The sequence below is a fragment of the Dichotomopilus funicola genome (genome assembly GCF_033296635.1).
Source record: "Dichotomopilus funicola strain CBS 141.50 unplaced genomic scaffold C8A04scaffold_20, whole genome shotgun sequence".
Lineage (NCBI taxonomy): Eukaryota > Fungi > Ascomycota > Sordariomycetes > Sordariales > Chaetomiaceae > Dichotomopilus > Dichotomopilus funicola.
Window position 1 is genome coordinate 138,184 of NW_026944041.1, and position 26,293 is coordinate 164,476.

A 26,293-nucleotide genomic window follows, 5' to 3' on the forward strand; every position below is an offset into this window, starting at 1 on the left:
AAAACAGCTTGAAACCCCCGGGAACCGCCACCTTCACCCACGTGGTCAAACGACCAAAAACATCATGCGGGGTCGCCGAGGTTGGCTGCTTTTTTCAGCGTTGCCCATTCAAGCCATTTTCGCGCCCCGGTCCAAGTTACCGGAACCGAATCGGCCGGGCGAAACGCTCCGCTCAGATAAAAAGTTTGTTTCCGCGATCTCTCATGCTTTCTCTCCCACACCCCACATTTTCTGGGACTTTCGCCGGGGAAAATGATTGGTGACAGCACGGCGGTGGCGGGCGTTTCTTGGCACCAACAGGACCACCCAGCGGCGGCGTTCAACCGCTCGGTTCCGCTGAGCTGGGAAGCCTGGGAATGCAAGCCACCCGAGCGAGGGAGGGCTACCCATGATGACATGGCCACCGCCTTGGACAAAGCACGACATGGCCAGCTATGATTCCCAAATTGAGGAGCGCAATGGCAGAGGACACCGATTGTCGAGGCATGGGAGTCAATGAGGCGACCAAAAATATCAACGAAGGTCGCGCGGACGACAGCGAAAACAGGTCCGTACCCGCCGGGATGCCTTCGGACTTTCGCGCAAGCACCGTCCACGTGGTACGCGGATGCAACCCAGCAGCGCCCCCCTGGCTCCAAGAAGTCGGAATTCGGAAACAGGCAAGCTCCTCCGATCTCAACACTTTCGGAGTCCGCCTTAGATCGGGGACGTACGCGGGGGTGCCCCGCCAAGAGAAGCCGAAAGAGCCCGAGAATCGGGGAGTTAAGTGGCGTCGAGTAAATAGTATCGATATCCATATTAGACGAGCGGAAGAGAATGTCCTAATTAGAAATGTTGATGAGGTTGTCGAATAAAACACCCAAAATCGTGTGTTTCTCTACTTAGACCGCAATAGAAGAGGCAAGGGAAAACAGGACCGCGAAATCGCTGTGGCAATTTAATTTGACCCGAATTCAGACGAACATGTATGTCATATTTACATGTAGTCCGTAGATGGAAGACCGAACGCCAGAAATCTGCCTTAAACCCGTCCCAACCGCGCCCATACGCCAAATCCAGTACAATTATATCCAGTCATTAATCATCTCCAAAATTATGCCCATTGAATGCCCTTCGAACGAGATTCCCTCCCAATCCCAGTCCAGTGTTAAATGAAACGAGGATACCAATGTTAAATGGAAACAACCCGCTCAGAAAGATCTATGTGCTCAGCCCAACTCACTCTTCCCTGTCTCCGTTTTCCCCTTTGCTTCTTCATCAACCTCTGCCTCGGCTTCCGCTCGATCGGCCTCCAGCCCCCTCTTCACCGTCTCCCTCATCTTCCCCAAGTTGACTTGTAGCAGCTGGGCCTCACGGTCCAAGGCACCGCGCTCGTGGTCCAACAGCATCATGCGGCGCTGCGACATCTCGTGGGCTTCCGCCTTGCATCGGTCCCACGCCTCACGCCGTATCTGTTCCGAGGCCACACGGGGGTCAACGTTGGATGGGAGGACGCCGCTGAAGGGAATGTGCGTCGGTGCACCAATGGTGGCGGTGGGTGTAAGAGGGGTAGCGATGGTCGCACACATGCTACCAGTCATGCGGTCGGTGGAGATCGAAGCGATTGAAGGGGTATCGGAACGGTGACGCTTGAGCGTGCGAGGTCGGGTGGGAAGAGAAGCGGTGCATGATTCGGCGGAGCGTTTGGGGGGTAAGTGAGACTTTTTCTTCATGTTGGCATTGCTGGCTTTATCCTTCGTGCTGGAGCTTGCCGTCGTTGGATATGTAGCCGCGGGCGTCGTGGCTGGCGAGTTGGTTCCGCTGCGAAGGATAGAAATGGAGCCTCGGGGGCTGGCGTTAAAATAATCCTCTCCCATTGGGCTGTGCGAGGAGACAAAGGATGGGGCCTCGGAGAGCGGTGATGGTAGCGGCTGGTCCGTCGGGCTCCATGGGTTGTGGTTCATCGTGTCGGCCGGGGTCAATGGCCAGACCGCTGAAGGATATGGACCGAAACCCGGCGAGCCACCGCCTATTGAGGGGTCCCAGCTGGGGTGCGAAATAGCAGTACCGTATACTGGCAAAACTGAGCCGTTCAATGAGAGTTCGAAGGCTGGTTGTGGGGTTTGTGCATCGAAGCAAGCGGTCAGGGGCAGACCGCCGGGCACCTGCCACAGGCCATGACCAGTGGGTAGCTGGTGGTCGACAGGCGCCGTGTAGTCGAAGTCATCCTGGGGGTAGTCGCGACGCATCGAGACCTATGTTGAGACGAAAAGTTAGGACGATTGCCGGTGTTTGATGTTCTCGTGTCTTTTGCAAACGCCACGACCTCAGCATCTCCGCTCGATCTCGGGTTGCCTCGGGACAGCAGAGACTTCCAAAGTAACACTTACCTGCGCGTCAAGAACAATGCCGTCTTGGTTTGGAGAGGGAGGTGTTTGCATAATGCTAAATAATCAGATGGTGCGTGGGTCAAAAACCAGAGAGAGATGAGAGAAAACAAGAGCTCGATCAGAACGATCAAAGTTCGGACGCAGCTCTCTTTTTGCTGAGCTTGGTTCAAGGTAGCCGATGCGCCCGATGCAGATGCCCTGTCTCCCCTGACGTGATAAGGTGGAGAGCTCCTGCCAAGTGGTGTGATCCCAGCCTGTGACGCAGCAAGCGCTACCCGCCCAAGCAAATCAGAACAATGGTCAGCAGCATCGCCTTCCCTCCTTCCCCGCCCACACGCTGGGCAACGAGTTCCCATTATCTTCGATCCCCCCGATCTCAAGAAACTGATACCTGTTCTTGGACTGGAATTTTGTTGTCCTTGCGACTTCCCATCCCCGCGATTCGGCCTCAATTGGACTGTCGAATACGTGCCTCGGCTTCTCCCTGGGAAGCACGGCGCCCCACGAAGTCCTCAAATGTACTGCGGCAAGGGACGTTCAGAAACATTCACAGTCCACTAGCAAACCGGAAGCAGGCTTGTCCGGTGCCCCCGTCGAGCAACGGCGTGCAGACGCAAGCTGCACTAACCAGCTCCGGAGGCAGTGATTGGACATTGAGTTCGCCAGGACCTGTCAAAAGCAGAAAAACAGAGCAAGAAAAAAATTAAAGTATGCCGAGCACAGCCCGGTGGGGGGCGACGTTCAGCTGTTACCGTTGCAGCACCGTTCTTTCCGTCCCCAACAGTGGGTCCGCAAACCGAGTCTTTCCCCAATCGAGCCCGCCCACGATGCGCGCCAGAAAGCCCGATCGACCCTCGGTGGCACACGATTGGCAAGCTCGGCAAGCCTCCAGCGAAATTTTCAAGGGATGGTCTAGGCCCTGCACCGCTGGAAGAAACGACTGCCCCTCCGCCAAGCAACCCCGCCGCGGGCAGTTTTCCCCTCCCTCGCTTGTTTCGTTGTTTTGCTTCTCGTGAGTTACCAGCTCTTCAGCTGGGGAACACGTGCGTTGCCGCTCGCTGAGACTTGTGAAAATACTACGTGAAGGGCGTTTCGCGGTGGCAAACCTCCAAAGATTGCGGAGAGCAGGATGTACGATACGAGGCAGGGCGTCGCTATTTATATGCTCTGTGGAAGATGCAGGAATCCTCTCGGGAAGGGCTTGCCCAGGGAGCCAGGCCGTCCTTGCCGACTTCCGGGCAAGGGCCTTCCGTCCATCGAGCACCCTAACCCTGAAAACTCAGTCCTGCCCTGTGAACATCCATCACCGCCTTGCCGTTCTCATTGACGTAACTTTACTACTGTTTCCTGGGCCCTAGTTAATCCTGTAATTCCTGCGTTCCTTCGGCCTTACCTCCCTACCCCCGACCCATCTCCGCTATAAGCGTTGGTTGGAGCGCCAATGCTCGATCTATCGGAGCCGTTGATAATTATGTAGGTATGAGAAATACGCCCCATTTGTCAAGGTTGGTTGCTCAGATGCTACCAATCCTAAACCTCCGCCAGTTTCGATATCATACACGTTGGGACGCTCAATGGGGCCAAGGTTCTGCCATACTATGTTTCTCCTGAACCATATTTACTCCATTATAAAGGGATTGTTTTCAAAATATCAAGAGTGCGTAGTGAGGGAAGGCAAAATAGACCGTGTACAATTCTATATTTCCGTTGCAAATCTGATAAAACTAGAACAGTTTGCGATTCGGATCAACCCGCCACGAGTAGCAATTGTTAGACACGATGCCGCCCTGTTTGCCGTTGATACCGCCACAATTACATGAGTCGGTCGGCACCGACAAATAGTGCTGGCACTCGGCCATATTCCACGACCATTGACACTTGTCTTCGATCAGGAGCGAGATGACAATCTCGACAGTACCGATACCGCCGTTCCAGGGGAAGTCGTAAGGCTTTGTTCCCGAGAAGTAATTGGGTCCTAGCACGAGGTTGGAACCCGAGGGCTTGATGCTGTTGCAGAAGTCTATGGCGGCGTTCTGCATGCGCTCGTTTTCCGTCGTCTCGCCGGTGTTGTAGCGGCCCACTGTATTGATTTCCGGTTTGCCGGTTGCCCACGGTGAGGGTTCCGGCGACGTCGAGGTCGAGCTTGTGGTGGCCGAGGGGGTGGCGGTGGAGGAAGAGGAGCTGCTGTGGTCGATCGGCACGACGGAGGGCTTTCCACCGGGGCATTTGACCTCCTCATCCTCGCCGTTCTCGTCAGCTGGGTTATCGTCCGGGTTGAAGGGCTGATCAACGCCGGTACCCTGGTCGCCATAGAGCCAGGGCAGGTTGACGCACGAGTAGTCCAAAAAGCCGCACATCTCGGTGAACGGATTGTCCATCACGCTTTGGTAAGGCATTACGCCGCGCTGGACTATACCGGGGGGCGGCGTCGGGAAGGCCACCGATGGGGCCGTCGTCGTCCGGTGCCCGTTGATCCCCTCGTACACAATGGACGGCCAGAAGGGCGTTGTGGCCGGCACAGGCGTGAACTCGCTGAAGCCCTGGGCGCTGCACTTCTTGACACTGTCTCGCTTTGCGTTGTTCCTGTTGTTGCTCCCGCCGTCCGCCGTGATGGTGACGATTTCCAGCACCCATTCCGAGACCATCAGGGGCGCCTTCGTGATCGTACTCGTCTAGGTCCCGTCGCTCACCGTCATCAGGGGATAGTTGACGGTGGTAGTGGCGGCGGTGTAGGGGGGCAGCTTGATATGGCAGGGCGGCAGGCAGGTGAAGGAGGGGTTCTCCATGTCCCATATGGGGTCGATCCAGACCAACTCGTTGAAGTTGGTAGTACCGTCGCTCCCGACGTCCAGGATAGTGATTTGAGACCAAAAGGGATGTGTCTCTACGTTTAAGTTGTGTGCGGCCGTGATCCCCTGGCCATCCATAACGGCCATGTACTTGGAGCCAATACTGATCAGATTCTGAAAGCGTACGTTGGCAAAGTTATTCTCGAGCAAGATCAGAGCCGTTTGGCATTCCTGCGTGTCGATGCAGGTTTGGGTGCAGGTTGAGAACCACGAGTAGATACCTGCGCTGGCGATGAAGATATCCTGGGAGCCCGTGATGATGGTAGACCAAGACTCGTCACAGCCGCTAAACCCGTCATCTGCAGCACACGTGTAATCAGGGTCACCAGGGAAATTTCCAACGACGGCTGCGAAGTAGGGCGACCCGGTTTGGAGCATGCCGGCAAAAATATTGGATGCTGAGTGGAAATTGTACTGATAGAACACCGCATGCTCTGATGCAGTAGCATACAGCCTTTAATTGTTTCCAGTCCCGATCATGTTAGCTTGGTCTCCTATGCCCCAATACAAGTCGCGCCACATGCTACCGATGGGCAACAAGTAACCAAAATTGACAGGGTGACGGGTGAAGCAAGACGAACCATGTCGGGTGTGTGCTCTCGATCAGAAAACCTCGGGCCACATAAATTGAGCATTGTGTCATATCATTGGCAGGGTCGGTGAGATCAGGGTCGCTGTTATCAATTGTTCAGTATCTGGTCAGCATCACGGGGTGATTCACTCACGGCAGATGGAGGAAGGAAGCAAGGAAGCAAGGAAATAAAGAAGGAACAAAGAAAAGAAGGAGGAAGGCCCACTCACTCAATCATGTGATCCGCTCCCCGGAGCCACATATTCTCAAAATAACCCGAAGCGTGCGGCGACAAACGCATCATCAGACTAGCCGCGCTGCAGCCAGCATCAGTGCCGCTGGTTGATGGTGGGCACTCGGTCGGTGTAAGCTCAGTGCCGGTGGCGCCCCCGATGCGAGCATGGCAGTCCCACAAGGCGGCCGAGCCCGGGCTGGCCGCCCGGATGTTCCACTCGACAAGAATCAGGCCGGCCGTCGGCCCGCGAGTCGTGAAGAGGAGGTCCTGCATCTCGACGTTGCCGACTAAACCTTCAAGCCCGACCTGGATCAGGACCTTAGGCTTGCTGGCATCCTGGAATACGCGCCCGAAGCAACCAGCTGCGACCAGGTCTCGCCGACGATCTTGGCTCCGTCGGGGACCATGATGGTCGACGTTAGGATGTACGAGCCGGCGTCGACGAACAGGATCTTCCCAAGACTGCCGTAAATAGCAGATTAGAAGGCAGCCGTATCATCCGTGGACCCGTCGCCCGTGGCGCCGTAGTCCCTGACGTGCACAAAGTCATCGACGCTCCTATCCTCGTACTGGGGCTTGGCGCGCTCGAAGTAGGCTCCCGTGAAATTGTCGAGCAGCCCCGCGTTGCGGCGGTGGTCGCCGACCTTGCCACCTTCGAGAAGGCGCGCGCGATCGTCGAGCCTTCATACGTGGGGCCCAGCACCCACTCGCCGACGGTGCCGTCGGACCCAGAGAGGTGAACCGTCCCGGCCGTGTCTTGGACCGCAGCCGCGACGCCGGAAAGCTGCACGTTCTCGAGCACCACGCTTGTGCTGCCGCTACCCACGTCAGACGACGGTGGTGCGATCACGATGCCCGCAGTGCCAACTTTGGAGAAGGATGAGTCCATGACAGCCACGGATCCGATATTGCCGGTACCGTCGTCCGACGTCAGCTGGAAGCCGATGTTGACGTTCTTCATGGTGACGCTTTTCCAGACCCAACCCCAGTCCCAGATGACGTGCACGCCCGTGTTGCAACCATCGAACGTTAGCCGTTGTGCTGTGAACTGCTGGTTGCCGCCATACAAGCCAATACTGCCGCCTGTGAAGGTGACATCTGAGATCTGGCCGCCGCTGCCGTTCTCAGCATACATGCCAATCTGGTTCTTGCCCGCATCCGTCGACGCGATGAGCTCAACATTCTGGAGACTGGTGGCCTGCGCAACCTGGTAGTGAAGGCAGGAGATGTTGGCGCCGGCTTGCGTGATATCGATGGCAATATTACGGATCTGGCGGTAGAAATTGGCCGTGTTGATATAGTACTCCTCACTCCCGCCCTGGCCGCCGGTGTACTCGTCCGTCGACAGCACGCCCAGACCCACGAAGCTGCCCGAGGCCAGCAGTGTCGGCCGATCGATGGCGTCACCAATGACCTGCGTACCAAAGGGCATGGGCACCGTGCTCGAGATGAGGTAGCTGCCGGGAGGGAAGTAGACGATAGCGTTCTTGGTTGTCGATCCGTTGCAGCCGACGCCGCACCGGTTGCCGCTGGTCATGGCCTTCTTGATAGCGGCCGTGTCGTCCGTGACACCGTCGCCGACAGCGCCGTAGTCAAGCACGTTGCGGAACACGACGTAGGATGCGTCGTCGCCCCAGGGCACTATGCCCTTGCGAGCGAGGCTTCCCATCCAGTACGCGCCCGCGGTAGCGCGCTTGGCCGTGTTAGCGGTTGTCGATGTTGTGTTTAGCTCAGACTTAGCCTCAGCCTCCGCCACAAGGGCCGCCGCGTTGGCGATCTCGTCCGTAATATTGAGAAGTGGGACAACGCCCTTGTTTACGGACAGGGCTGACGACTCGGCAGCTTCAGCCTGGGTGTGCGTACTTCCAACGATGGTTCCTAGCCGCAGGCCGTAGGCATTGCGGAGGCGCCGCGCGAGACGACCGGCGTTGCGTTTGGCCGATTCAGCCTTGGCCTTGTCGACGATGGCCTGCGCATTCGCCACGTCCCCAGCGACGGCTCTCTTGAGAAGCGATTGGACGAGGCTGTCGGGGATGCTTCGCTGAGTCGTAGTGGGCGGTGCCGGGCTCTTCTTGGTCAACCACTTCGTGAATGAACCTGGCGCACGATCCTCTTTGGTGACCCGAATCCGATTGCTCAAACCCATGGCCTCGTCATCCTCCATGTCCCAGCGGAAGCGCCGGTCCAACGTCCGCAACTCGCCCGGGATCGGTGCACTCACTGCCCAATCGACGTACGAATCATTTGCTGGGACGGCATACTCGGTTCCAAAACCGGCATCAACGAGGTCTTGAAGCTGTTCGTGGCTGAGATCCCATAACCCTCTCGGCGGGTAATTGGAATTAGACGTGGAATTTATGCCCTCGTCGTCGTTCCTTTTTCGAAATCCCTGTTGGACCGTTCTTTCATTGTCCAGTGTCGGAAAGCCATTGTCGGGATCGACGTCATATGAGACGACTCTTGCCGCGACTCCATCCGGGGCCGTGTTGGTCGTGAACCTGAAAAATACGACAGAGTGGGAAGAATTAAAGGACTGCTTGATTGTTGGATCTAGTTCGACAACCGCCTGCAGCTCGAGACGGGGTGCATTATGCGCAGTAGCTTGCCCTGCGGAGAGAATTAGCTGGGATTGTCTTGATTCCTTGGATCTTTGATCCATCAATCGGTTGTTGATTATCAATATTGTAATTACTTACAGTCCTGCTCCGCCTTGACTCCCTCGGCGCACCGCATAGCAGCACATCGCGTCGTCCCGGGGTTGTCCGCGAATTCTCCGTCCCCTCCTTCAAACCAAGTAACAGGTGGGAACTCATCGCACGTATAGTGGATGCCCGAATAGAGTTGAATATTGTTGTGGGAATCCCGGAGATGCCGGATCACGTTCGCCGTGGTGCCGGGTTCTAGATCGCTGTGGTACCATTGCCCGTCGTGCCTCATGGGTATTATGGGGTTTTCCCATGGCCATTCTTCCAGTTGGTGGGACAGTTATGGTCACGCCGTTTGCCTTTTCGCAGCTAGGTGTTGAAGTCAAAGCCGAACCAGTCATTCGGAATGCCACTCCTGGGGTGAAGGTTTAGACCCCTCGGTGTGGCGGAGAAAGTTGCCACGTTTCGGCAGATATCTCGCATGTAAAAGCAGTTATAGCTGAGGACGACGAGCTTATCGGGGCCCACCCATAACATTTGCCGTGGGACATCAGCTGGAGTAGGCTGGCTTGAAACCCTCGATGGTTAGCCCTCGTCAGAAGGGTATCACAATTCAGTCCGTCATCGACCTATTCAAGATTCAACGTACTGAAAGTTGGTGTCCTCCGCGGGGACGTAGATATAATCCTGTTGGTACTGAGCCAGGGAGCCATGGCCGTAGGCGAGCAAGGCCGTGATGTAGAGGCAAACAAGGAGAAGGATCATCATCTCGATCTGCCCAGAAGCGTGCAAGGCAGCGAGGTTGGGACAAAAACACTGCGCACTTTCGCCCCGTAAATATTTGTGACTCGTAAGATTATTATATTGGGGAAGGCGCCCATGTATGTACAAGGCACGAAGGTCTTGGATGCCGACCTTGTCTGGGTCAACAGCCTGCAAACCGACCTAAATCATCATTTTGTCTTTCTGTGCGGCTGCGCTGAGGCTGACCAAAGAATTGTTTGGACTGAGACACTTGAAGGTGATGTCTTGTTGAAAACCCACTCAACGCAACACGGGCTTTCTCGGTAGGATCGTGCCAATTCCCACCTCGGCGTGCCCCCTCGACCTCACTAAGGCAAGGTACTTACCATTGTGCCTGTCAGATAGGTAGGTAACTATTGGTTTGGGGTGGATGGGTGACGCGGGGACATAATTTTGGATTTGGCGCCAGAGAATGAAAGTTAAAACCAAAACGAGACTCAGTTGTCCATCGAGTGTCACCAGATAAATTAGCGGGGATAACAAACGAGGCCCAGAATCGACCCTAACCAGGTCGGGTAGACGATGGTACCTGCATAGCGGAGGATTTTGAACCCGGGAATAAGTACTTACCTACCTACCTCTAGGTAGCTTTTGAATTGGGTTCTATCCACCACCGAACGGAGAGTGCCTTCCCCTCCTTCCGGCCTATTCATCGTAAAGCCCTCAAATCGGGCCGCCTCGACTCTCCATCACAAAAGCGCCGATATGAAAAGGAAGAGAAATATTGGGTTTTAGTGCATCCTTCATGTCCAGTCGTGTGAGAATCGAGCTATAAGATTCGACAGGAGGAAACATCGGGAAGATAAAGTCCCTTCGTACTTGGAGGGACACATCCACATAGGCTCTAGTGCTTTTCTTCCGGTGCCGTTATTGCCGGTCGTTACTTGTTCATGTTGACATGGGCTGAGTTTTGGCTGGCACGATAACACCCCTGAGACCGGGCAGCGCTCTAGACCTCGTACACCGGGGTTTCAGTCTGTAAAAGTTGCTCGTTTTTCATCTGCTGCTTTGCTCCACGCTGGCCGCCAGCGATACCCGTGCCGGTCGTCAGTCATCAGGCAAGCTCGACTTCGTTGTAGGACAAAACGTGCGAATCGAGCCACCAGTTGGTGGTTACGACGGGTTCGCAGATTCAGAACTTCAGATCGATCATTGCCCAGAATGGTGCTTGTTTCCATTGCCCTTCTTTCGTTCATATCATTTCTCGGCTGTGTGAGGGCCGATGACGACTGCCAACCTGTCCAATGGTCAAACGACAAGCCCCCCACTAAAGTGTTTCGTACCAACAACGCCGCCCCGAGAATTCTAAACTTGATTACCACCGGCAACGTGACCGCAGGGGAGGTCAACTGCCGCTACTCAGCGACCACGGGAAACGACGTCAATTATTATACGTGCACGCAACTGGCTACCAAATTCGGCGTCTCCATCGACCTCTTCTTCACACTGAATCCAACACTAGAACGGGACTGCAGCAATATCCAGCCCAACACCGAGTACTGTGCTGACGGATGTGTGTTTCTTCCTTTGCCAAGCGCAAAGTTGGCGGACATCTACTAACAAGTCCCTATTAATTACCAGTCATCGAACCCCTGAGAGCAGTTGACGGACTTTGTGGCCCACCCAACCAGAACGCAACATGTCTTGGAACGGCTTATCAATGTTGCAACTCGGAGATGTGGACATGCGGTAACTCGACCGACGATTGCGCGGCTGGCACCTGCTACGAGGGCGCTTGCGTCGGCGACAAAGTGTACAGCACCGACGGTACGTGCGGTAAAGACTACGGCGACCGGCTATGCGCTGGGAAATGGGCCGACTGCTGCAATCTCAACGGGACATGCGGCAGGGGCGAGGCGTATTGTGGTCTCACCGTTTGCCACCTTGCTGTGGGACAGGGAAGCCGCCAAAAGGACTAAGTTGGCCCATACCGTTCGGCTGCATGAGCCTGCGTGGATTAATCCAGCCTGGCGCCGGCTGCTTCTTGATGTTCCGCACCCATTCCTCCCGCTTCTCCAAGCTCAGCCAGTGCATAATTCCCTCGCGAACCATCAGCTCCGTCTCTTGAGCCAAAGGGCCGTGTCGACCGGTTGACGTCCCAAGCGCGCCCAAAATATCCCCCCTCCGGCACATCACAACCATGGCACAACCCATCCCCCTGCTGCTCGTAATACTCAAGCCGATTATCATCCAACTGACACTCCCAATGCAACTCCTTCCAGGTCCTCTCCCACTCCATCACATCCCGCATCTGCACCAAAATTTCCGACACTTTCGGCTCGCTAATGGGCTGCTTCGAAATAGGGTGCCACGTGCCCGCTGATGCGTCCCAGTAGGGCGCGAGAACGTCCGGGTCTGGGTGTTTGGGTCCCATTGCCATGACAGCGAGACCGCTTATTTTGAGGGTTGCGGGAGTGTCGGCGTTTAGTGGCCAGTAGAGGAGTGGGAGCCCGGAGCGGTTTTGCTTGATGACTCGTTTGGCTTCGCTGATGGCGGTGTAGGTGGGGTAAGGTGGCTGTTGGACTTGCGCATCGCTTGTGACGGAAGCCACGTTGCGCGACTTTGGGAATTTGTGTCGATGATGATGGATGGTGTGGTTGTTGTTGAGTGACGTTTTGCGGAAGAGTTTGTGTGATGGAAAAGAAGAACAATAGTTGATCCTTGTCGGAATGCGAGGGGAAGGTCTGGTTCCTAAGGTACCTAAGAGGTAAGTACCTAAGTACCAATGTAGGGAACTTGTGCGCGCAGAGGGTAAGGTGGTTGCCCGGATACGGGATAATCCAATCTTTCGTCGCAAACAGGATTCTGTTCTCATTCGGTAGATAGCCCGCATGGTATTGAGGCAACAACCAGTCCCACTCCGAGAATGTACCGAGTAAACATAGATATGTAAGGTACCTTAGGTGGCGAAGTGACCTTAAACTAAATCTTGTTCGAGTACTAATGGTGTTGGGGTTAGGGTTAAGCTCAACGTCAACTGTCCCCCCGGTACTGTAAGGGCCTGATAGGTACCGTAATTACTATTTTGAAAAGCTTTAGGGGTACACTAAAGTGTATACACAGCAAAGGGCGTGGGAATTCAAGCCGTCCCCTTTGCTAAAGTTGGGTGGTGTCCTGAAAGAGATTTGTACTTGTGCATCCAGGTTTTGCCGGTCACAACACGATTATCGAAAGTCAGACTTGAGCCAAAATTTGGCGCATTCCCATTTTGAAGAGGTATGTACTTGGCATGACCGCCAGCGGTTGCCCGCTAGCGTGATGCGAGAAATATTTACAACGAAGAGTTAACCACACACTGTCGTTGACTCTGATAAAGTTAGACCGCGGTTGGGCCCGACCACCCCATGCTCTATCGGCGCTGCAGTTTCTTAAACGGTATACTGCTTGAGGAGCGAGTTGTAGTAGCTGTAACCCGTGCCCGAAGGAGGCTCTGAAATAGGTGTTAATAACGGGGTTCATGGTAAAGCATAGGGACAACAAAGGAAGGAAAGAGAAAGAAAAGGAAAACAGGAAGAACTAACCAAATGAGTAGATGTAATCCGCCCACCAGGGACCACCAGCCCACCAGATAGCGCCCTGCCAGACATCGCTGTTCTCCTTAAGATGGTCAAGCAGCCCCTTGACAGCCTGCTGGCAGACCGAGTTGGCACCGCCAGCAAACTCACCAATGATACCGACCTTGCCGTTGGCGCGCAGCCAGTTGGTAGCACCAATAACGCGCTGCACACCAATCTGAGCGCTGACACAGGTCGCGCTGGTGCCGGAGCTGTCGCTGTCGAGGTATTGGTGCATCTCGTAGACAATCTTGTTCTGCGGGTCGGTGAGGGCGACCATGTTGGTGTTGGTGGTGTTCCAGCTCCAGGCGCCGGTCCAGGCGTTGCCCTCGACAAAGATGTACTGGGTGGCGCCGGCCGCGCGGATGCCGTTGATGGCGGCCTGGTTGAGGTTGAGCACGAGAGTCTGGTCCATGGTGTTGTACTCGTTGTTGGTGTCGAACACGACACGCGAGTTGGACACGAACTTTCCCGCCAGGTTGGTCCAGAAGGTCTTGAAGGCGTTGGTGTCGGTGATGATATTGTCGTAGTAGCGGCCGTAGTTGTGGGGGTCGATGACGGCGGTGGCGCCCGCGTTGGTGATGTAGTCGATCACCTGGGTCAGGTTGCGCAGGTACCCATCGTCGAACGAGCCAGTCAACTGGTTGGGGACGAGGCGCTCCATGGAGAAGCACACACGGAACGTGTTGTAACCATCGCCAATGAGAGTCTACGAGGGAACCAGTCAGCATACCGAAACCAACTAATCATCCCGCTCTCAGCACATTATGCACATACCTGAATCGACGAAGTCGAGGGGAAAGTAAAGGTCTTGCCCCAGATGCCGGGGTAGGTGCCTTGTCCGAACTCAGCGCTCGACTGGTTGATGCCAACCCACTTCAACTTGCCGGGAGTCGAGGTGCCGGTCGGGCCAGACGACGTGGTGGTTGAGGGCTTGGCCGTGGTGGTCGTCCGCAGCGTGGTCGAGGGGCCCGCGGAGCCGGGAATGCACTGGCTGTACCAGTCGTTCGAGTAGGTACAGGTGTAGCCGGACACGCAGGTCGTCGCGCCCTTCCAGTCCTTACCACCGCATTGTCCCCAAGCAGGGCTCTGGGCAGCGGCGCCCACGGCGAAAAGGCCGGCGAGGAATGAAGACTTCATATCTGGTCTGCTGACTCGAGGTCGAAGGACAGGCTCAGGCGTTGCTGTGGTGGGACCGAGGAATGAAGAGATCGACGGTCAAGCTTTTCGCCGAGACCTCTTGCCATTTATACATGTCGAGCTCCCGCGTTCTCCATCCTGTCCCCTGTCTCGGAGCTGTGGTCTTGCGGGTGGGCGGCCTGACAAACCCGGGGCGGACGGGTCTTGGTCGATGGGGGCAATCCCTTGAAGGGACTGAGGGGCTCCCGAGCAACGCGTCGGACACGCTCACATGCGGCTCCGGATTCCCGGTTCGCAGCGCTTCTCTGTAGCTATTCAGGGGCTTCTGCAACCCTCTCGAGTCCCGTCTTTCCCCACGGGCCCCCCGCCTCCCGCACTAAATCGTCCCTGGATTCCCATTTCCGGGTTTGCATTTAGGTAATTGTGGGCCAAGGTTGCATCGCCGAACGGTTGTGAGCGCGCGAGGCGGCGGCTAGAACGGACTAGAGCGACATCGCAAAGGGCTTCCATGCATGAGATGGCAGCTTGCTGCGATCGCAGCGTGGAGTCGCGACCGCCGAGATTTCCCAGCTTGGCTGAGAAACCGCGGGGGCGCGCAAGCCGGTATTGCCAGAAGTGTACTACGCTCGATTTTCCCGGGCCGTCGAACATTTGAAGGAACAAAAGTCGCAGAGTCAAGGCCGGAGCTTCTGGCGGGGCCGTGGGGCTGTCGGGGGGTTGAGCAAGGCGGGATCAGCTGGACTCTCAAGATCTTTGTGAGGGTTTCCGGGCCGTAGGTCTTCTGGTCTGCTGCATTAGCTGGTGTTGACTTCCTCAATTTTGCGCGGGCGGTCCCTTCCCCAAAAGCCGGGCTGGGCGTGCAACCGTGGACAAAAGCATCGTGAAGCGGCTGACTTGCTCACGGACGTACATGTTCCGCGGGTCGCATCTGGGCTGTCTCCGTGTCTCGGCGCCCCGTGCCTCCTCTGCCAAGACAGGTTAAGCTCTTCCAGACCTAAAGGTTTTCCGTCTGTGGGACATGTGCTGGTTTTAAGGCGTGATAGGGACGGGAAATAAGTGAATGTGCACAGTACTAGATATTTGGGCCTCATAATAGCGAATGCTCGGAATGACCCGCGCTCTAGGCCTGATAATCATGCAGAACAGAAAACCTCGACCGGCCGCGAAGCAATCCTCAGGACACGCAGTCATTGCAGATTGAAATTCCAATGGCAACGGCGTCCGTCGCGGAAACTCGCCGAAAAAACCTCGGCCACTTTAACCCTGATGGCGGCATCTCCCACAATATTTAAGGTTAACCTCGGCCATAACCATCCAACATTCCCAACACCTGCTCCGCTGAGAGGCGCATCTCTGGGTCGAACCGCATGAGCCCCTGAATAATGGGTAGAAGGCGCTGTAAGCTCGTGTTCTTGACTTGCGTGTTGAATTTTACCTCTAGTTCCGACGGCCCTTCCCACTCGTCTGGATCTGTTTCATGGTAAGCGAGCCCAATCTATGTATTGAGGATCGAAAGGGGAACCAGGATCGGAGGGGGGGCAATGAACTTACCTGGAAAGGCCAGTTCAGAGCTATGTCTCCGGGCTTCCCACTGAGGTCGCCACGCCGTTGGTAAGCCCTCCACGAAATGTATCATCTGCGCTACCACAGCATCTACATCCCCAAGCGACTGGAAGGGCCTAGAACCGAATAATAGGGTGTATATCTGTGCGGTTATATTAGACACTCGATCTCCACGTCTTTTTCCGTAGCTCATCTGAACAGGGTCGTCTTACCAAGCATCCTGCTCGCCAGAGGTCGACCCTGTAGTCAATCTCCCGGTAAAGATTCTTTCAGGCACCTCCAATCCCGGCGGTTTGGCGAGCTGGTGAGGTTCGGCGCCATGAAAGAACGCCTTGCCAAAATCAATGAGACGGACATCTTCCTCGTCCTCATCAATCCACATGTCCCAGCCAGCCTTTTGGACCAGTTGCTCAGGCATTGAAGGGTGGACTGGTCCCTGATCGTGGCGAGCAAGTTGCTCAGTAAAAGGGGCACCTATGACCTCAAACATCTCTTCGGCCGACAACTCCTGGAGGTTGTGAGCAGTGAAAACCAAGTTTGCTCCACTGATATCTATTGAAATCACTCTCAGTATGATTACTGTTTTTAATGTGGGAAAAAAGCGAAAGGAAAACGAACCTCCGTGCGCATAACCCGCCCCGTGCATAGCTGAAAGGGCTCGTAAGAGCTGCCCCGTGATTCTCAGGATAGTTGCGGGTTCGAGGTGGTCTTCTTCGCCTGGCTCTGCTCCGTCCCGGTAGTTACTGACCACAACGTCAACCGTAGGCCCGAGGAGCTCGAAGACGGAACATGCATGTGTCTCGTTGGGTCCCTGGTGAACGAAGGAGTCGAGTAACTTGACGACGTGCCCTACACGGGCCTCCTTCAACCCCCTAACGATAGTCAGCTCCTGGGGGGACTCGCTGCTTGAGGCTGTCGCAATTTTTAAAGAAACCCATCGTTTGAGTCTGTGAGGAAGCGACGCAATGTCAGTACGAGCTGCGAACCGTTTCTTCGACACCATGAAGAGCTTGCCAGCAGATACATACGATTGGCCGATTGCGAGCCAAACTGTTGAGAAGCCTCCATAGCCCAGCTTGTGGTACACTTTGTACCGGCCAAATTTGAATGTGTCGCCAAGTTTGACGGGATGAAAGCCTGGTGGGCGGTAACGAGTCATTCTCTCCTGGGTGTAGAGAAGATTCGAATCCACGAATTGTCCGAGATCGTCCATGGTGGGTGAGCTCGCTGATCCTAGCCATATAGCCTGTTTTCTATGTATCGACAATGTCAGGGAAGATTGCTTTCGGATCACAAGGCACCCACCAGTACCCCAGCCACAAAATATGGCGAGCCAACAACGGGAATCACGTGGCTGCATGTAAGCCAACCAAATATAGTGGATTGCAAAGGAAGAACCGTACGAAGTAAATCAAGAGATCGAAAAATGATAAAGGTAGTAGAGTTAAGGTAGACTTGAAGTACACAAGAAAGTTTATCTACTCTCTCTCCCATCTTTAATCGCCAATATACTATGCGACTAATTGTATTGACTTCTCTATTCCGTCCAACTCCACTTTTATAATCAGTAATTACCCGGGTAGGTAGTTGAAGAGTAAGGTAATTAGGATAGTAATACATCGGAAGGCCATATCTGACTTCCCATGGATCTAATTACGTAGAACAAAATTAAGGTACGATTAAACGAGACGCAAGATGGGGCCGGATGGACTTCCTAAGCTTTTGGGTCCAGGAGTCCAGTCCTTCACTCTCGGCCTGGTGTTTTGTCTTTGATATTCCTTTGGCCAGTCCTTTTCAAAATTTGGTCATCACAACATCAGGGTCGTCAAAAGCACAGGCTGTTACCTGCATCATCTGCATCATCTGTACGGTTTCATATCGCTCTTCGAAAGGGGTAATGGCCTTAGTACCGGCAACAAAGTTTCAAATCAAGTTTCTTTAGAAAGGCCTCATCTCCCTTTGTCCCAGCATTGAAACATCACTCACGATGCAACGCCACTTCAATAAGAGTGCCTTCAAGACCACATGCGGCGGTTTGCCAGCCAAGAAATACAACATGATACCCACTTCACGGCTGGCTGTGGGCCACCAACTGCCGTGGTTGCGTGGGCACATGTCACATCTGGCGACGTACCGGCCCCCACTCTATCCTTCGCGATCGAGATTATAACTATGAAACCTGTGCTTACGTCCTGGGTTAGGTATACATCGTGCATAAATAACATTTTGATACCTACCGTAGTAAATCCCACAGGGGAGACAGGGAGTGAACCATATGGCGTAACACCCCAGAACGCTGATTCTGAGTGTCACTGACGAGGCTGTTGTGACAGGATGCAGGCTGGGCTACGGCCAAGCGCGGTGCGTTCATAATTACCACACATACTCGGGGTTACCATCACTACCAGGGCTTTTGGTCTGTGAGGTTCCTAGACGACGTTATTGTTATACAGATACCTGAGGACAACGGCGTTGAGACTTTTGGAGTCTTGGTCTCTTGGGCCCAGGAGTCTTTCCCTCCGTCTTGAAATGCCTGCGCATCTGAGCGGCCGTCCTTCACCTTTCCCCCCAATCTTGCCTCGAAAAGTCCACCGTAGTCGGAGCTTGCCGCTGGATTCTCGTTCTTCTTACCTGAACAATAGTTCCCCCCTGTTGTATTCCAAGACCTCGCTAATCAACAAAAAGTCGGGAATCTAAGACATAAGCAAACTTTAGGACAGTCCCCCCTGCTTTCGTCTTGCGTGCCGTGTTATCCCCGGCTTCGTGGTTTAAAGCCCTGGCTAAGCCCCCTTTCCTTTGGACTCTTGGAGGTCCTCGATGAACAAGCCCGACCGAGGACGGCGGGTGTGTCTCCTGGGTGGGGCTGCACCGCCCAGGCCTGGGGGCATGACGCTTGGGGCCGGTGAGAAGAGACGGCGCGTCGCATCCCCCTGCAAGTGGATGCAACAAACTGGAAGCGAAGTCAATTTTTATTGACCGCCCAATTTTAAGCCAAGGAATCTTTTTCGCGTATGAAAGCGACCGCGAGATCGAGCCTATTCCAGACGAGAAATCGTAATTCAAGAATCAGAAGTTTGCTTTGACTGCCGGTGAGTGCTGCCGCATTGACTTCATCCATGCAGTCAATCAATCTACAAGACTGCCGAGTTCCGACGTCCGGCAGAATCCGAATCGGCAGAATCAAGCGAAGCTTGGAGCCTATCTTCCAAACCGAGAACGAAACGGGCGGCTGAAAAGGAGCCGGAAGTCCATTGCAGTTTAGCGTACTGCGCGTGCCTTCCTAATTAAGCGAGGTTCGTCTTAAAACCCATGGTTCATAACGCCCGTGCTCGGTTCCCGGCGCGGAGAAACACGTTTTTTTTTTTTTTCGGGTTGCATGCACGGTTTTGACGGTACGGCTTGGAGCCACCGGCGAACCGCGCCTCATCAACGACGAAAAATCCGCAAAAATTCCTGGGAGGGAATGAGGGAATGGCTCCAGACTCGAAACACAAATGGACAGTCTCGCCATAAATTTGAAGCCTCAAATCCCTGGAAATACGAACAAGGTCATCGCAGTCTGTCAGTCGATTGTGTGATCTCGAGCCAAGTCAGGTAGCTTCAGCAATGGGCATGAACCCCAGATTTTGTTAATTAATTATAACAGAACCAGCCATCTCGAATATGGCATGCAACATGTGCTGTTACTCAACAATGCCGATCTGGGCTTGGTGGCCGCCGCCCATACAACGTTGTTTTGCACTTTCATGTTGTCCGTTGGCCTCCATTGATCCCTCATCCTTCGAACCCTGCAAACCAAACGAGAAGATGACGCAGCATAATGGCGGGGGCTTGGGCTCTGTCAGCTGGTGGACGTGGTTGTCAACTTCGGTGGCATCATGGCCTGGGAAATTGCTGACAAGGAGAGGCGTTTGCGGGGCTGGACGCCAGGGGAAATGGTTTATGGCATGGTAAGAATGGATGCGGAAAGACCCAAGGACTGGCTGACCGGTCCTGCCGGCACGCACCGAATGTGCCGCCGCCGCACATGACATTTCGGCATGGACCGAGACTCGTCAAGTTTGTCAGTCTCCAAAAGTCCCCGCAGCAACGCCTGATGTCTCCCCAAAACGTTGAGTCCTTATTCGGTTCAAGGAAACAAATCACCTTTTGATGAATATCGTTAACCCTGGTCGCTCGAGCCAGCCTCCCAGCTTAGTGTAGCTCCAAAGGCGGGTCGCAACAAAACACACGTATTGCGCGGGGGGGGGGCTCGTCCATGTCGATCAACGGCTTAGCAAGCCCGCTATTGGGGATATTTGGACCTTCTGTAACGCTGGAAACTGCGGGGAATAGCCGGTATATCTTCCCGGCGCCTTGGCCTACTGCCGCCCTGGGTTTATGTGCCGGGAGTCTTGATTTCGATCTTGAATTATTCTCTTTATTCCCTTTCTCTGTTTCTCTTTGCTCCCTTTTTTGTACATTGATACTCTCTAACAACACCACGACAACACATACCTCTGGCACCCTTGATGAGGCACCAACATCGCTCAGAACTACTCGGAAATTCTGATCGCGGACCGAACCGGAGCCTCGGCTTCCCCCTTAAGGGAAGTTGGAGAGAGCTTAGACAAGGGCGCGCCTCAGTCACCACCGGTAGCATCAACATCAAAAAATGGCGCCAGGCGGGAGCAGCACAACATGGACGAGCCCGGACGCGGGCGGCAATGGGGCCCTGAACCAGAATGCGACCTCGGGCGGCGATAATATCGTGACATTCCCAGCACCAAACGCCACAGTATGGGATATCCCACCAAATCCCGGACGGTCGCTGCAGCCAGATATTGTTGCATGTGCTGTCATCACATTCCTCATTGCATGTTTCTTTGTAGGGCTCAGGTTTTACACGCGGAGATGGGTCAGCCAGGTCAGGCTGGGGGCTGCAGACTGGTGCATCTTGCCTGCTCTGGTATGGAACTCGGTTTTTGTCATTCTCGTGGCGGTTGGTTCTTGGAACCATTTCGAACTAATTAATCACTTCCCTTTAATAGTTATGTGCGGCTGGCGTGGCAGCGAGCGCGCTGGAACGTATGTCACCATCCAAGCAGCACGTGTCCTACTTACTTCCGGGACTAACCCACAGGCTTTTGTAGAGGTGGTTCACGGCGCGGGCAAGCATGCGTGGGAATTGGACCCAACATCTCTCGCTGCGTTCCAAAAGGTGAGTTCCCGCTGCTTGGTGTCTTGACATACTGTCAGTACAACTAATGGGCATTCTAGGCGGTTTGGTACGGCATCTTTTTCTACAACCTCAGCCTCAGCCTTAGCAGGATATCAATTCTCCTCCTTTTCCGGGTCATTTTCACCTACAATTGGATCAGGCGTACCATCCAAATTGTACTCGTCATCGTCACCGCCATCGGCATATGGCTCGTCGCAACTGTTTGCACGGCTTGTGTCCCTCTAGAGTCATTTTGGGATTGGTCACTGTTCTTCAAAGGCCCAGTGTTCTGCCAACCCGCAAACCTATGGTGGGCGAATGCTGGACTACACATCGGCAGCGATCTAGTCATCATGGCACTTCCTGTACGTACCGGTCCGTCCCCTTGAATGACTGGAATATTTCCTACTAACACAACACGAGATGCCTGTTCTGTACTCCCTCCATCTCCCTCGGAGACAGAAGTTCGCCATTGTAGGCGTTTTCACTCTCGGCTTTTTGTAAGGCTGCCGGTCTCTTGTCCTAGGTCGGTAAATGCTGACTCCCGAGCTTCTCTTCTACAGTGTCTGTATCATCTCAGCCGTCCGTCTCGGCAGTCTCGTCCAATCAACCAAGGACAAGTCCCTTGATAGTCCTTACACCAATACCATTGTTGTGTACTGGACCAACATCGAGGTCAACGCAGCCATCTGCTGCGCTTGTATCATGACACTCAAACCCCTCATACAGCGCGTCTTTCCCAGGCTGTTGTCCCCAACTAGCGACACTCGCGACCCTCCTACTCTCGATTGGATCACCCCGGTAAATAACGACCAAGACGCCACCCGTGCCGAGCCTCCTATGGCCACCACCATCACCCAACCACACCAGCATTACCAATTCCTCCGTGGGATGACGACACTCGCCGACAGAACGGGTTCCGAACCTCAACACACAAGCCAGACATCTAGCAAACGTCGCTCGAACTCCCAGTCCACCGGATCTCCCCCATCTCGCGCATACGCACTCCCCAATCTCAACACAAACGCTTCCACTTTCCCCAACCTGACGGAACCATCCTCCCACTCCTCTCCAACAACCCCCGGGCGCTCCATCCACTCAACATCCCCTTATCGTCATGATCATGACGCACTCGAGAAGTCGCGATACTACCACAACTTTACCAATGGAGGTGCCGATGGACTGGACGGTCCAGATTACGATCTCGATCGAGATTTAGATCTTGAAGCGCACCGGGCGAACAACACGACGACAGCGGCCACTCACACAACCAACCACGGCGACCACGGACACAGGGACGGGCATCGCCACCATGGGAACGGGAGCCACGGGAACGAGAACCCAGCATATGCAGGTAGCGGCAGTGGGTACGGCAGTGGAAGCGGGTGCGGATACTGCAGCAGTTGCGGCGGCTGCGGGGGAGCAGCAGGAGGGCCAGGCAGCTGCAGTTGTAGTTGTGCCAGCAGCGCAATCGGCGACCCCGATCATCTCGATCTTGAAAAGGATCAGCATAACATGGCAAGACGCCACGGTGGGAGGGGACACGAAAGGGAAGAACAAAAAGAAGAGGAGCAAGAAAGAGGCAGGCGTAGGGAGCAGGGTAACCGTCCTCGTGACGATAACCACGTATTACCCGATGGCGAGAGGTTTCTGGGCACGCCGCTTGGGGGTGGTGCATATCCGTTGCGGGCGCCGCCACGAGCCCATTTGCCGTTGGCGGTGCACATGCCGCGGTTTGTTGGTGGAGAGGAGTGGGAAAAACGGAGTCCCGGGTCGGGATCGGGGTCCGTTTCAAAGGCGGAATCTGGGAAGGGGCCCTCGTCGCCAACGGTGTCACCAACCGCTTCGCCTGGGGGGCTGTGAGGGTATCTGTCTACGGCAAAACAAAACAAAACTGGGTTCCTGGGTTTTATAAGCTTGCATATTCACGTCTTGGAGCATGGGATGTGATGCCTAAGCTACAAAAAGGGTTCTTCGAGTCACGGTCTTTACCGCTACGCATGGCGCATTTTTGTTGGAAATTACCTATCAGCGCTGGATTTGGATCGGGAGGCAGCTCGGGCATCTCATAAGTCACGGTAAATGGACACGCACGTATGATACCATTCTTGATAATGTATTTTAACTCGTCGAATATACTCAACTTCGAACATCCCGAAAAGGAGTTAGAGTGCCAGTTCGAAGATCCCCAGGGGTCGAGAAAGGCTAAGAGGGGAATGAAACCCTAACCCTGATAGTCCAGCCTCCCCCTGAATCCAACGCAGAAACACGGTGACCGACGGAGTTGGGTAACTCTTATATCTCACTCTGGGAGAACCCCATGCCATGGTTCCGTCGCTGACAATTTTGGCTCCCTACGCTTCATTATTTTAAGAAGCCCCTGGGGTCGCACCACATCCGAGGCTACGGAGTACCCAGGTACTTCTCAGCCCAATGTGGTGTGATTAGGTACTCTGTAAAGAGCATGCTCCAGTCTCACATTATGATTCGACCCACCAAGCCCCTTAGCGTGCTGCGCGTATCGTGCCATTTAGATTGCCCCCACCGCTGGAGTTATTCCTAGCTAGCTTTCCAAGAGATGTCGTAGGGAATTGGGGGGCAAGTCTGACCGGAAGCGGTATCTTGCTTGTGCTGTGGGCTGTCTTTGTGTTTAGGATGAGGTGGCTTCAAACACAAACAAAAAACCACGAGACCGTGTCCAGGACCGACAAGCAGACTCTTACGATGGAATAACCAAGGGCTCTACAACCAGTGCTCCTACAAGAAGGCCATACTTCCGGTTTTCGCCAATCGATACTGTCGTTGGTACTCTGCCCCAAAATACCGCGAGATATTGTTGGAGGGAACCCTAGGTCCGTCGGCAAGTGCCGCTGCGAGTTTGCAATGCGAGCCATCAGTAACCCCCGACGTTAGAAAACCACCGAACAACCGCCGTGGCGTCGGGAAATCGGAAATCATCGCTGCGATTCTGTCCCGGGCTAGACCACCGAGGTGGTATGAACTGAATACAGACCGGTGCGAAAAAGACACCTTTCAGATCCCAGCTCTTCACCACGTTCCGCCGCTGAAAGGTTTCATCTTCTTGAGAAAAGATTGCAGATATGCCATAAATAGGAATTGCTGTCAAGCTGTTGCATGCAATTCTACGTTGTACCCAGGGGCTAAACGCCCACAGGCAGAAATCCGGGGAACTGGAAAAACCTGTTGTTCGTCCGTGGACGGGAGGTTTAAGCTTAGAAAATGCCAAGGAATCTCGCTGCTTGACAGATCTGGGGAGCGAGACCCTGGAACTACTCTCTCGGGACCTGTATGTTGACTAGGGGCCACACCGGCCGATAACATGAGGTCGCATCCAAGTAATTAATAAATAGGCGGAAATGAGGTCCGGCCAGCTTTTTATATTTTAGGGCATGTGCAGGAACCTACGTAAGGTAAGTAATCCAAAAAGGGCGTTCCCCGTGAGATCAACGATGAAGCAAACGGCTGCTGTTGAGTCCTGAATCCGGATTTCAGGGGTCGCAGGTTGAGGTCGGCGAAAAGAACAGATTGAGGGTGGCGCGGTGACGCCATGGAACCCCGGGACAGAAGTATGGTTTAACCAGAGAAGGGACGCATCGTGTGGTGGGACGGCGATGTTGCGGGCGATGTTTTCCCTAGCAATATAAAGCGAAATTAGATGCGGCCAGATTCCCAGGTTCACAGTGCCTCTCACCCGGTTCACGTTCCGTGTTCTCGACCCTTCGCCCCGAACCGAAAGATTCGATCCAATCCCCAGGTCGGCTTGGCACAAAATGCACCAACAGTAAATGGAACCTATTTTTGGGCCCAATTTAGACTTTGGACCTTGCCAATCCTGGCACCCGGATTCACGGCCTGCAATCTGGATAAATTGGGAAAACCTCCGCACCCAGGCATTTCCTCCAACCTGACCGAGGATTCGCCAGAGGGTGGCGCCCGGGATAAGTGGCAACGAGACGGACAGTTGACACAACATTCCGCCTACGAAGAGGTGAGAAGGGAGACGACTGCAAGGTGGGATGCTGCAATGTATCATTTCGAGCACATCCGCGCAAGCTAGTCTGCTGAGATTGAGCTGCAATCGAGTCTGTACCGCCTGTTGCGTTTTCGGGATATAAAGAAGCGGGTTTTATCCCCTCTGAGACCATACTTCTCAAGTCCTCTCTAGAATAAAACACCGATATTCTCACGATCTTATCCAACACCCATTATCTCCATCGGATTGCTCAGCAGGCGCAACAACGCAGCAGCAACTTCGCCTTGATTCCCCAGAAAAAGTCAGACCAGCAACACCACCCCCACCACACACTCATCCGTGTACTTTTATCCCAGCTCCTTATCCACAGCCCCCAAAATCACAATCATGGGCCTCCTCACCAACCTTGTCTTCCTCGCGGCGGCCGCAGCGGGCGTCACTGCCGACACGGCGGATGTCGCAGCCCCCGCAGTGCCGAGCATCACCAGCATCACCTACTCAGGCACCGGGTGCACCAGTGATCCCAAGCTCACCGGAGGCTTCAACGACGCGACCCTGTCCTTCTCTGCCTTCAACACCAACCTCCCGGGGGCTACGACCCAGACCGCTAACTGCCAAGTGCATCTCGAAGCGAAGGGTGCCAGCCCCGGCTGGCAGGTGGCTCTGCAGACGACCCGGGTCCGTGGGCACGCTGTGCTGGCACCAGGGACGACGCTGAATCATTACACGACCGTGTACTTCAGCGAAAATGCTGCAAACACAGTGAGATTCCCATTCTACTCTTATCTCTAGTCTTACCGAGTGATCATTTCATCATACACGGTGTTCCGGACTGGACAGACGACTAACGATGTTTTCTTTCCGCTACAGGATACGATCCAGACGAGCTTTTCGAACTCGGGCGATGGCACTGTCGATCAACTCGTTTCGCTGGCGGGCTCCGCCGGTACCGACAAGGTGTGGTCGTCGTGCACTGGCAGCGACGGCTTCACGGGCATTCTTAACATCAACTTCCGTAGCGCCTTGGTGGGTGACGGCACTGCCTCCTTCAAGACCAACACCGAGGAGTGGGATCTTGTGTGGCGCCGGTGCTAGAAAAGGCCACCATCGGCAGGCTGAGAAGAAGTGATTTGTGGGATGCAGATACCCTATGGTTCAGTCAATGTTTTAATCTTGTTTTTTTTTTCTTCTTTCAAGACGTGGTGGTTGTTGTTTAAGCGGAGTCTTGCTTGCACAGGGCGTGGGAAAATGACTTAACAGGGTTTAAGGGGTGAAATTTTAAAAGAGTGTAGATGATAAGAAACAAAAGCAGGTTTCAACTGAACTTTCCTCATCCTCCAGACATTTTTCGCACCGTTTAGCCCCCAAT

At 54.4% G+C, this 26,293-nt stretch overlaps 7 protein-coding genes across 7 annotated transcripts; 2 read left to right on the forward strand and 5 right to left on the reverse strand.

The window, feature by feature from the left end:
• Positions 1-1,208: 1,208 nt before the first annotated feature.
• On the reverse strand, positions 1,209-2,420 carry C8A04DRAFT_27348 (uncharacterized protein; the record flags this gene model as incomplete). Its single annotated transcript, XM_062780264.1, has 2 exons — positions 1,209-2,234; positions 2,370-2,420. 2 exons carry the CDS (start codon positions 2,418-2,420, stop codon positions 1,209-1,211), a joined length of 1,077 nt encoding a protein of 358 aa, XP_062638222.1.
• A 1,673-nt stretch (positions 2,421-4,093) lies between these two features.
• On the reverse strand, positions 4,094-8,961 carry C8A04DRAFT_36221 (pectate lyase superfamily protein-domain-containing protein; the record flags this gene model as incomplete). Its single annotated transcript, XM_062783449.1, has 8 exons — positions 4,094-5,041; positions 5,081-5,672; positions 5,800-5,892; positions 6,020-6,360; positions 6,408-6,486; positions 6,532-6,668; positions 6,728-8,631; positions 8,721-8,961. The coding sequence occupies 8 exons, from the start codon at positions 8,959-8,961 to the stop codon at positions 4,094-4,096; spliced, it is 4,335 nt and encodes a 1,444-aa protein (XP_062638223.1).
• Positions 8,962-11,430: 2,469 nt separating this feature from the next.
• C8A04DRAFT_27351 (uncharacterized protein) lies at positions 11,431-11,853 on the reverse strand (the record flags this gene model as incomplete). Its single annotated transcript, XM_062780265.1, has 1 exon — positions 11,431-11,853. One exon carries the CDS (start codon positions 11,851-11,853, stop codon positions 11,431-11,433), a length of 423 nt encoding a protein of 140 aa, XP_062638224.1.
• Positions 11,854-12,841: 988 nt separating this feature from the next.
• C8A04DRAFT_27352 (glycoside hydrolase superfamily) lies at positions 12,842-14,167 on the reverse strand (the record flags this gene model as incomplete). The annotated part of the gene is made up of 3 exons (XM_062780266.1): positions 12,842-12,903; positions 12,995-13,736; positions 13,805-14,167. The coding sequence occupies 3 exons, from the start codon at positions 14,165-14,167 to the stop codon at positions 12,842-12,844; spliced, it is 1,167 nt and encodes a 388-aa protein (XP_062638225.1).
• Positions 14,168-15,461: 1,294 nt separating this feature from the next.
• On the reverse strand, positions 15,462-16,943 carry C8A04DRAFT_36223 (kinase-like domain-containing protein; the record flags this gene model as incomplete). The annotated part of the gene is made up of 5 exons (XM_062783450.1): positions 15,462-15,637; positions 15,719-15,846; positions 15,943-16,282; positions 16,349-16,677; positions 16,759-16,943. The coding sequence occupies 5 exons, from the start codon at positions 16,941-16,943 to the stop codon at positions 15,462-15,464; spliced, it is 1,158 nt and encodes a 385-aa protein (XP_062638226.1).
• A 3,441-nt stretch (positions 16,944-20,384) lies between these two features.
• On the forward strand, positions 20,385-21,734 carry C8A04DRAFT_11132 (uncharacterized protein; the record flags this gene model as incomplete). Its single annotated transcript, XM_062776847.1, has 6 exons — positions 20,385-20,678; positions 20,761-20,797; positions 20,863-20,930; positions 20,990-21,295; positions 21,354-21,430; positions 21,494-21,734. Coding segments are annotated over 6 exons (1,023 nt in total), but the record flags the coding sequence as incomplete, so codon positions are not given.
• Positions 21,735-25,311: 3,577 nt separating this feature from the next.
• On the forward strand, positions 25,312-26,019 carry C8A04DRAFT_27355 (uncharacterized protein; the record flags this gene model as incomplete). Its single annotated transcript, XM_062780267.1, has 2 exons — positions 25,312-25,686; positions 25,795-26,019. 2 exons carry the CDS (start codon positions 25,312-25,314, stop codon positions 26,017-26,019), a joined length of 600 nt encoding a protein of 199 aa, XP_062638228.1.
• Between the last annotated feature and the right edge of the window lie 274 nt (positions 26,020-26,293).